The sequence below is a fragment of the Trichosurus vulpecula genome, chromosome 2 (genome assembly GCF_011100635.1).
Source record: "Trichosurus vulpecula isolate mTriVul1 chromosome 2, mTriVul1.pri, whole genome shotgun sequence".
Lineage (NCBI taxonomy): Eukaryota > Metazoa > Chordata > Mammalia > Diprotodontia > Phalangeridae > Trichosurus > Trichosurus vulpecula.
The window spans coordinates 89,390,348-89,401,324 of NC_050574.1; the positions used below are offsets into that span (position 1 = coordinate 89,390,348).

Sequence of the window (10,977 nt, forward strand, 5' to 3'; positions counted from 1 at the left end):
GGTGGGAGTGTAGGGATTTCTAGGTGGTGACTGGTGCAATGGGAATATTGATCACCAGGGGGCACTTTGTCAAAACTGTAGAGGACTCTGCTGGGGGCATCTGGTATGATTGGAGATCAGGCAGGTCAATGGGGACAGGGCAGAAAAAGCCAAAGTCTCTCTAGGAAGAAGTCAAGCAGAAAATTCTGAGGAGCAGAAGCTGAGTTCCCACAAAAAGCCATGGGGTCACCTTCCCAAGGACCGTGCTGTTAATGTTTCCTGTAGGGAGAAGAGATGGGTTGTGAATGAAAGGAATAGGAGGATCAGGGGAAGGAAGGGGAAACAGAAGAAGGGGAAAGAGAAGGGATAAGGAATGGTAGAATAGGAAGATGGGAAAGGGAAAAGAGAACAGGAGAGGCAGACAAAGGTAGCAGAGAAAGATGGGAAAAAAGAAACTGAGAGAGGAGATGAGGAAAGTTGTCAGTGAAGAGGTGAGGGAGAATTAAAGGAGAACAGGAAAGGAATCAATGAGATGGAAAAAGGGGAAAAGAGAGGAGTAGAGAGGAGAAGGAAATGAGGAGAGGCAAATGGGGAATCTGGAAGAGGGGAAGTCAAGTTGACAAGCATTTATTAAATATCCACTATGCATCAGAAAGAGAGGGATGCAACGAGGAGAACAGGGGATGAGTCGAGAAAGGGATGGAACATGGGGAGGGGGCATATAGGAATGGGAAGAGGGCTGGGAAATATGGATGGAAGCATTAGGTATCTCACCTGATTTAAGCTCACAATTTTCAATCTTCTCTTCTGAAATGCAAAGAGAAAGGATGTCTGCTCCCCTCTGGGTCCATACCCCACCATGCCTCTTACCCAAATTTCTGCTACTGTAGAATATCATTGCCTCTTGTGGAGAACAGAAAGGCTGGGATTAAATACCTCTTCCCCCAGGAAAGCTTCCTAGCACCCATGGCTATAAGTGCACCCTCCCTGCTCTAACACAGTCCCATGCTGTTTCCTACCTGTGTCCTATATTGTAAGTTACGTGTTTGTATACGATCCCTTTCTGAGAGGGTGAGTTTTAAGGGGAGGGACCCGGACTTATCTATCCACACACTCTGAAGCATAGCTAAGCATAAAATTAATAGCACATAGTGGGACTGGGTTAGGGAGAAGGTATCAACATTCCTCTCTCCTTGCCTCAGGTTTTCCCTTTGGAAAATGGGAATGTTACTCCTTTCTCTGCTATCTGCCCCCATCCTAGTCACAGGTCATAGGGAGAGAGAGTTTGGCCAGAACTTTGATATTAGGCCAGGCAGAGTAGGTGGGCCTCAGTTTATGCATATGGTAACATGACAATCCTCACTTGATTTCTAGCTCATAAGGAATTTTCATATACATGATCTGATTAGACCATGACAATTAGTCACCTGTGGAGGGGATAACAGCCCCATTTTCCAAGATGGTGAAACTAAGCCTCTGAGAGGGGAATTACTGAAGTGGGAAATGCTGAAGATCACATAAGGACTCAAGGAAAAGTTGGGAATTCCAACCTCTTGGTCTCCTATAGCCCAATTTTTTTGTATTTTATAGGCATGGTCACTGAAGGCCAGCAGCTAAGTATAAGTCATAATAGAATTTCAGAACTGGAAGGGACCTTAAAGTGAGTGCAACCCTCTCATTTTGCAAAGGAAACTGAGTCCCAGAGAGGGAAATGAACTTGTGTATGTTCAAACCTCAAATCAGTGTCAGGGCTGGGCCTAGAAACCAAGATTTTCAGATTCAAGGCCAGGATTCTTGAGGTCCACCATGATTCCTAAAGAAATTTCCTCTTTCTTTCTCTTCTTTCTACACCATGACCCTCCCATTCTTGCTCTCTAATATGCCACCTCCCAGCCTTTTGTGGTCAATACTAACTCTTCAGGTAGGCACAGTTGAAGTTGCTGCATGTCTTTTTGAGGCTTCTGAGAGTCACCAGGTTTTGGGTTCCATCCTGAGAGAAGTTAGATACCTGAAAGACCTCATTGGGTGGGATGAGTACCTCTCGCTCATTGGGGAAGACTGATAGGTCCTTGATGGGGACCCCAAAACATGTGCTCAGGGTAAAGAAGGTGGCATTGCCGAACATCTGGGCCACCTTCCGCTCCTCGGAAGTGGAGGTAAACTGGCCAAGGCGGATGATATCTCCAAGCTTCCTGGGCTTGAAGTGGGTGCTTCTCTTGCCTCGGAATACCTCTTGCCCAGAGTCCTCCTTACAGCTCTCAGGATTCCTCAGTAGCTGAAGGGCCCGCATCAGGTAGAAGTGCAAGGCTTTGAAGGGAAAATTGTCCAGGTAGGCCTCAATAGAGCTTCCCAGTTCCCTCACAGCTAAGTTCAGCTCCCGATGTAGGGAGTTGGATGAGTTAGTATAGACCATGACTGCCAGTGCATGCTGGGTTTGGAAGCCTGGGGGCAGGGAGAGGTTCTGATAGCTTTTAAAAGAAGCTCTGGCAGCCTCCCATGATTCTCTGAACAACTTGTGCTGAGCCATCTCTTCCTGTAACAGGATGGGGGCAACCTGCTCCATGTCCTCCACACAGTCAGTGTAGGCATCATCGAATGTGTCTGGAGCCATGTCAAGGGTCAATGTTTTGCCTCTTGTCTATGGTGGGAAAGAAGAGAGAGAACGGATATGGAGGAGATAGGGGCTCTGGGCTTTATGGGCAATCAACAAGACTTTATTGGTTTAGAAAATATTATAGTGTCTCCTCTTCTCCCCACCCTCACCCCCCACTTACTTCATGAGCTCTTTGAAAGCAGAGCCTATCCTTCGATTTTCTTTGTATCCCTGGCCCTTAGCACAGTACTTGGCACAGAGTAGGCAATAAATAAATGCTTGTTGACTGACTGACAATGGCAGGCAGTAGTAGACTGGAAAGAGCACTGACTCTGAAGTTGGAAGATGTGGGTTCAAATCCTTCCTCTGGTGGTTATTACCTCTGTGATGCCTTACCTTCCTGAGGTTCAGTTGCCTCAATTATAAAATGAGGGAAGCTATGAGTTCAAATCCAGCCTCAGACACTTACTAGCTATGTGACCCCAGGGCCAGTCACTTAACCCTATTTGCCTCAGCTTTATGGGGTCACAAAAAGGGGGACTTGACTGAAAAATGACTGAACAACATGGGGAGGTTGGGCTGGATCCGTGAAGATTATTATTGCTCTCATTTTGCAGAGGAAGAAACTGAGGCAGGAAGTAGCTTGCCCAGAGTCATGCAGCTCATGTTAGAATTGGAACTCACATCCAGGTGTCTCCTTGTTCCAAGTCCAGTGGTCATTTTACTGGGATCAAAGACTCCCTGTGTATTTGGTTAACTTGCAAGGGAGATAAGATCTGCTCCCTTCCTGAATGCATGAGTATCTCCCTTTTAGGCTGTGAGTTCCACTAGCCGTGGGCCTAGTTATGGCTCAACTTTCCTTCTGCTCCAGGGATGAGCCAAGAGTTTAGCACAAGGAGATATTTTTAAAATGTTTGCCAAGATTGACCTTCCTAGCTTGATCTTACCCCTGGTCTCTGTGTTCTCGTCTCCAGCAAATCTAAACTACTCATTGGAGCAGGAATTAAGGCCAGACAGGTGGGCCTTTGGGTCTGGAGCTCATAGTCAGAGGGGTACTGCTTCATGTGCCGGCAGGAAGTCATGGATACTTTAACTACTGGCATCAGATTAAAGACAACCAGACCCCCCCAGGGGCACTGTCCTTCTGTTTCTCAAACTACTTCTCAAATACTGGTGATGCCTCCTCCTGCTTGTTCCCAGAGTCATATATAGAGAGTTGGAAGCTTTAAGCAGAAGAAGGGGAGACTTGAACTCATGAGCTCTGACTCCAGAGTTGCTCTTTTCACTGTTTCCTGATAAACAAGACACTTGATAGCCTGGGCAGGGGAGACATCTAAGATGTGAAGCCCATTGTTAGTACTGGTAGGTTGCTCAGTGGAGAGAGTGCCAGGCCTGGAGTCAGGAAGATTCTTTTTCTTGAGTTCAAATCCAGCCTCAGATATTTACTAGCTGTGTGACTTAATCCTATTTGCCTCAGTTTCCTCAACTGTCAAATGAGCTGGAGAAGGAGATGGCAAACCACTCCTATATCTTCACCAACAAAACCCCAAATGGAGTGACGAAGAGTTGGACATGACTGAAATGACTGACCAACAACAGTCAGTATAAAGCAATCTTTGCTTTGTCTCCTTAGATAAGATACAATTTAGTATTGCAAAAACCATTGCTTGCAGCTGCCCAACTCTGAGAGAGGAAGTTTTCCATGATGGTTTTCACAACCTGTCAGGGTCCTAATATGTGTAGGGCCCTGATCACTGGAGATATAAAGATGAATAACTTAGGCCTTGTCCTCAAAGAGCTGGCAACCTAATGAAGGTAGGGAGATAAGATGCATACACAAATAAGCATGATTTCCCATAGACTGGGCAATGGGAGGTTGTTTGAGCAGGCAGAAACACACCTACTTATATGCCATTTTATACAAGTAACTCAGATACCCAGTAGAACATAAGCTCCTTGAGGGCAGGCTTCTGTCTTTGTAATAACATCTGGCATTTAGGTAGGTTTAAAAAGCATTTAACAAATATTGTCTCCTTCTGGTGCTCAGCCAGATAGAGTGGCAGATGGAGCTCTATACTTGGAGTTAAGAAGATGTGAGTTCAAGTTTAACCTCAAATACTTACCACCTATGTGACTGGGCAAGCCACTCAACCTCCATCTGCTTCAATTTCATCAAGTGCAAAATGGGACAATAATAGCACCTACTTCCAGGGTTGTTATGAGGATCAAAGGAGATAATATTTGTAAAGTGCTTTGTGAACTTTCAAGATGTGTTAAATATTCATAGTTTTGAAAATATATTTCTAGAAATGCTATTATCATTATTATTATTGTTGTTTTTAGGCTCTAGAAATGTAGGAGGAAGGAAAGATCACTTTTAGCTGGGAGGGGTCAGGAAGGTTTTTGGGGGAAGATGCATTTGAAGAGAGACAGGCTGATTGAATACATAGAGAAGGCAAGGGGCAATGAGACCATCATGAAAAGTCTGGTCCGGATGGAGTACGTGTATGAAGGGGATACAGGGATTAGATGTGTGGGTTCATTGATTTAGGGTATTCCCAGATGAGGAAGCTCTCTCTGCCAATGCAGGTCAGTATCTTCTCTGAAACTTAGTCTTAGATAGTTGTCCAGGGCGAGAGGTTAAGAGGCATGCCTAGAATCATCCAGTCACTATGTGACCAATATGGAACATGAACTCAGATCTTTCTAGCTCTGAAATCAGCTCTCAATGCATGACATCACCTCCTAGGAGACTAAGAAGGGGAGTAGAATGAAAAAAATGCTTATTAATAGATAAGTCGGTGTTGAATAGTGGAGGCTGGTTGAAGAGTTTACATTTCATCTTACTGGCATAGTTTTCTGTTTCTGTCTTGTTTTGTTTTCAGGAGAATAATACCACAGCTATTCACTTTGACAAGTGCCTTAGTGCTGAATTTGTTTCTGGAATTGTACTGAGTTGGAGAACAGGTAAGGGTTTAGCCCTGACTTCTGGGCCAGAGGTCAGAGTGACCTGGAGCACTTTGGAAAGCTTTCCAGGGAGAGGTGGAATTTGGTGAGGGAGAGAGGTAAGTGCAGAGATCTCCAAGATGGATCCAAAGGGTACTCTGCTCCCAGTCCAGCAGTGGTTAGGTAGGAAGGGCAGACATGCCCTTGGATGGAGAATGATAGCTCTTCAAAATGATGAAAAAACATTTGGAACAGACTTTGGGGAAAACTGACACCAGCACACCTAGAGCTAGGAACTGACATGTGGGCTCCTCAGGGTCTTATCAGTGCTGGGAGGGGAAAGGTGGCAAGCATGGTGTGTGTGTACGTGCGTGCATGCATGCATGTGTGTGTGTGGGGGGGTGCAGGGGAAGAGGGGAGCAGTACCTGAGGGATTTGCAGTAAAATGAGGATCACACAGGGAACCACAACAATGTTGAGAAAGTTCTTCATTTCCTGCTTCTTTGGGGGCTGCAGGGGCAAGATAGCAAGGCTTTAAATGCACATAGTGCATTAATTATTTATCTATTTATTATATTATATACACATATAATATTATGATACTATATCTATTTATTATAATGATCATTATCTAAGTTCACCCTTGACAAATAAGCAAGGTAGGCTCAAGGCATCCCCACCCCAGCCCACCCAGGTCTCTCTCTGCTTTTTATTATTTTAGCATTAAAGCTCTGCCCCACCCTTCCGGTCAGTCAGTATGCCAAGCACTGGCCTAACTAAGAAAGCAGTGAGGATTCAGAAAAAGCTAAAACAGCTTCTACCTTCCCAGAACTCACATTGTAATGAGAGATACAACATGTAAATAATAAGTTCTAGACAGTGTAAATGGAAGGTAATCTCAGGAGAAAGACACAGCTTGGGGTAGTGGAAAAGGCCTGTTGTAGAAGATGGGATTTCATCTGAGTGTCAAAGGAAGCCAGGGAATGTGACACAGAGGTAAGGCGGGAGAGCATTCCAGGCATGGGAGACTGCCAATGCAAAGATGGAGTGTTGTATCGAGGAACTAGTTGGTCTGGGGAGTGCATGGAAGGGAGTAAAGTGTAAGAAGGCTAGAATAGTAGGCAGAGGCCATATTGTGAAGAGCTTTAAATCCCAAATGGTGAAGTTTGAGTAGGGCAGGGAACATGGTTAGACCCATGGTTTAGAAAAATATCCTTGTTATCTAAATGTAGGATGGATGAGAATGGGGGAAACTTGAAGAAGGGAGACCAACCAGAAAGCTATTTCAATAATCCAGGAATGAGATAATGATGGCCTGAACTAGCCCAAAGTATGTTACTAGGATAGGATGGTGGCTGAGTGAGTAGAGAGAAGGGGATCTCTTTCACATATCCCTATATAAAAGGGGATATATGTGTGTGTGTGTGTGTGTGTGTGTGTGTGTATGCATATACGTGTGTGTATATATACACATACACACATATTTATTTATTGGTCTATTATTTTCAGAGGATTTTTTATTTTATTTTTTCCTCAATTACATGTAAAAACAATTTTTTAGTACTTAAAAACAATTTTGAATTCCAAATTCCCTCCTCCTCACCTCCGTGAGAAGGCAAACACCTTGATATAGATTATACATGTGCCATCATTCAAAAATATTTCCATGTTAACCATATTGCAAAAGAGAACATAGACAATGGAAAAACAAAACAAGAAAAATAAAATAAAGAAAAAGTAAGCTTTGATCTACGTTGAGACTCCACCAATTCTTTCTCTGGAGGTGGATAGCGTTTTTCACAAGCCAATAAGAGGACATATGTGAGAGAAGCTGTGAATTTAAAAATGACAAGCTTTGCAAGAGGTTGGTTATGTGGTAGTGAGAGTGAGTTGAAGATGGCACTTCAACACTACACACTGCCTGGCATTGTTTTTATGCAACCAAGTAGGATGATACATATAAAAAGCTTTGCAAGGCTAAAAGCACCATATAAATATGATCTATTATTATCTTGTATATAGGCTGATGAGTGTATAGTTCTGATTGCTGTCTTCAAAGACTGGACAATGGTAAGAGTGTCTTACACATTTCTATATGACTCCCAGTACCAGGAACAAATTACAAAGAAAGAGATTTCAACTCAATTTCAGGAAGCATTTCTTAATGGTCAGGCCTGTCAAAACACAGAACAGGTTTCCTCAGGCTGTGGTAGGTTCCTCATTCTTTCAGATTGTCCAAGAATCCGTGACTTTGTGATTTTTGCCTAATGAGACTTGTAGCTTTCTGGGGTGTGGGCCATGCCTCGCTCTGCTTGGCACAGTGTATTGCACAGTAGGCATCAGGAAATGATTGTCAAATGATTTAGAGATGCGAAGTCAGTGCTTATGCCCAGCTCTGCCAGCTCATTACACTTCCTACCCACATCATAATCATCTTCATCATCATCATCATCATTGTCATCATCATCATCCATATATATTTATATAGCAGTTTAAAGTTTGTAAAGCATTTTACAAATATTATCTCATTTCATTTTCTCAACCACCCTGGAAAGTAGGTGCTATTTTACAAATGAGGAAATTGAAGCAAAGAAATATTAAGTGATTTTGTCCAGGGTCACACAGCTAGTAGACAGATAGATACTAGTATCAGACAGAGAGATGCATAGATAGATACAAGATACATTTGAGACATATTTTATACCACTTAGCATATTTTAATATTTATTAATACTTATAAACTTATACTTTAATACTCCTTATTCAAGGAGATGACAAATATAGCAGATAGGTAGATAGATACTAGTATCTCTACACAGACAGAAAGATACATACAAGATACTTTAAGTAGCGCTTCTTAAACTGTGGGTCATGATCCCAAATGGGGATCAAGAAAGATATATTGCAGAAGGAGGCCTGAATGGCATGTGAGCTGAGCTTTGAGAGGAACAAGGGATTCCAAGAGGCAGTGGTAAGGAGGGAGTGCATTCTAGTCATGGAGGATAGCCTTGGTAAAAGTAAGGAGAAGTAAAATAGAGTGTCAGGTATGAGGAACAGCATCATCATCATCATCGTTGTTAATTCATCAATACCTCCAAACAGCTATGTAGCCAGGTGGCATGAGAGAGGTCAGGGACCCAGAACTTAAGACCTTGTTTGAGACTTCTTTTACCCCTGTCTCCTCACGGGCAAGGGAAATCCTGAATGCCCTCTAGTCTATTTCTAAGTGTCTTTGCTCCCCTTGGGGAGGTAGAAAAGTACTAATGGTTAGAAAGAGCCAGTTTCCCATCAGAGTCAGTCCCAAAATGACCACCCAAGGCTGAAGTTCTAGACTAGCCTTCATTTGATCTGGTCTCTTTCATTAATGATACTCTATGTACTGAGCTACGCAGAGGGGAAGAGATGCATAGAATGTGGTGTCCAGAATAGCACATAGTACTCTCCTTATGAGGTTGACCAGATAAGAAGATAATGGGACTATTTCACCTTTTTCCTTTTGGATACAATCCTTCCACAAGTTCACACCTACCTTCCTTATCCAAATTCAATTATATCCAATGTCACCCCTAAACTTACTCATTCAAATTCTCATCCCACTCTCATCTTCACATACCCTTACCCTCCCATACTATCATATACCCTTCCTCCCCAACTCACACCTGCACTTTTATATGCTCTTAGATTTAAACTAGAAGGGAACTTAGAGGCCATCATATTCTATCCCCTCTCTTTTTTAGATGAAGAAACTGAGGTGCAGAAGGATTAAATACTTTGTTTAAGGTCATACAAATTTGAACCCAAGTCCTTCTGACTCTAGGGCTAGTGCTCTTTCCATTGGGTCACACTGCATCTCAAACCCACTAAAAACATATCTTAACACCTCCCAAAATTCATTTGTTTACCTTTATTCCTCTAGCTCATCAACAGGCACCCATAGCTCCTAAACTCATAGAAACTTTACCCATCCCTCCCAGTCACTTAAAGATTATAAATCATAGCTTTAGTGGTCAAAGAGACATTAGATGTCTAGTCCAACCCTCTTATTTTATAGTTGGGGAAACTGAGGCCTAGTCAAGTTAAATTATTTGTCAAGGCTACTCAGATACAGGTAGCTAGGTGGTGCAGTGGATTAGGCACCAGGCCTGGAGTCAGGAAGACTCATCTTTCTGCATTCAAATCTGGTCTCAGACACTTAGTAGCTGTGCGACCCTGGGCAAGTCACTTAACCCTGTTTGCCTCAGTTTCCTCACTTGTCAAATGAGCTGGAGAAGGAAATGGCAAATAACTCTAGTCTCTTTGCCAAGAAAACCTCAAAATGGGTCACAAAGAGTCAGATACATCTGAAAATGACTGAACAATAACCTAAGTGCTTAGCTTGGATTCAAACCCTGACTCTTCCTATTTTATCCCATTTAAAAGCTCTTCAAACTCTCTGTCCCATTTCTCCTACCAAGGAAAACTTTTTCTTTTTGGAGTCAGAAGACCTGGGATCAATGCCTGTCACTGCCACTTGTTACTCATGTGACCTGAGGTGAATAATGTATTCTCTCTGGGCTTCAGTTTCCATATCTGTAAAATAATGGAGTAGGACTAGATGGTCCCTTCTAGCTCTCAGTCTTTGACCCCATGATCCCTGTCAAGTGGTTATCCATAATCCTTTGGTTTTCTCACTCACACAAGCCAATCTACCTTTGTGTACATTCATCACTGATACACATATCAATTCCTTTCTGTTTACTTTACCTTTTATCCTGTGCTTTCTTCTTGGTGTTGGCCCCTCTCTCTGTCAGCTATTGACCTGACAACACTCTGACTTTAATAGGAAGCAGATAAAACCACTTCCTCACCCTCTTTCTCCAGTCATTGTTGATCGTGAAAAGCAAGGGGTTGTGGGCATTGGGAAAGAGAGAAGGATCATCTCTTTTTCTCAAACTTCTGCTTCATGGGCCTTTTGCACTTCTTCCTCCCCTCTGCCTCCACATGCTCTCCGCCCCCCCCCCCCCCAGATTCTTCTTGTTTGTCCTTTTGCTTCTTTTTGTATCCTCAGCATTTACACAATGTCTGGCACATAGTAGGTGCTTAATAAATGTTTATTGATTGACTAAGAGGATTTGTGAGAACATACATATGGAGATTTTGAGATACAGAGTAGGATTAGCAAACCCTTTGATGCAGCAATATCTCTATCAGGTCTAGTCCCCAAAGAAATCAAAAGAAAGAGGAAAAGGGTCTATATATACATAAAATGTTGTATCTCTATCTGTATAGTAACTCTTTCATGGTAGCTTCCAATTGGAAAGATGCTGTCCAATTGGGGAACGGCTAAACAAATTGTGGCATATGAATGTAATGCAATATGATCATGCACAAAATATGATGAAGTGGATAATTTCAGAGAAACTGGGAAGACCTTTATGAACTGATGAAGAGATAAATGAGCAGAAAAAGAGAAGAACAGT

General features: G+C 42.8%; 1 protein-coding gene across 1 annotated transcript; it reads right to left on the reverse strand.

Annotated features, from left to right (window-relative positions):
* Positions 1-102: 102 nt before the first annotated feature.
* On the reverse strand, positions 103-10,382 carry LOC118836660 (ecto-ADP-ribosyltransferase 5-like). The gene is made up of 5 exons (XM_036743891.1): positions 10,366-10,382; positions 5,583-5,721; positions 1,894-2,617; positions 754-786; positions 103-258 (listed from the first exon to the last, which is right to left on the reverse strand). Exons 1-5 carry the CDS (start codon positions 10,380-10,382, stop codon positions 161-163), a joined length of 1,011 nt encoding a protein of 336 aa, XP_036599786.1. The 3' UTR covers positions 103-160.
* Between the last annotated feature and the right edge of the window lie 595 nt (positions 10,383-10,977).

Excerpts from the sequence above, each read along its gene's own strand:
- LOC118836660 (XM_036743891.1), bottom strand. Across the intron at positions 2,618-5,582 it reads AGCTTTCCAAAGTGCTCCAG|ACAAGAGGCAAAACATTGAC; the intron begins GTCACTCTGACC and ends TTCCCACCATAG. Across the intron at positions 259-753 it reads AAATTGTGAGCTTAAATCAG|GAAACATTAACAGCACGGTC; the intron begins GTGAGATACCTA and ends TTCTCCCTACAG.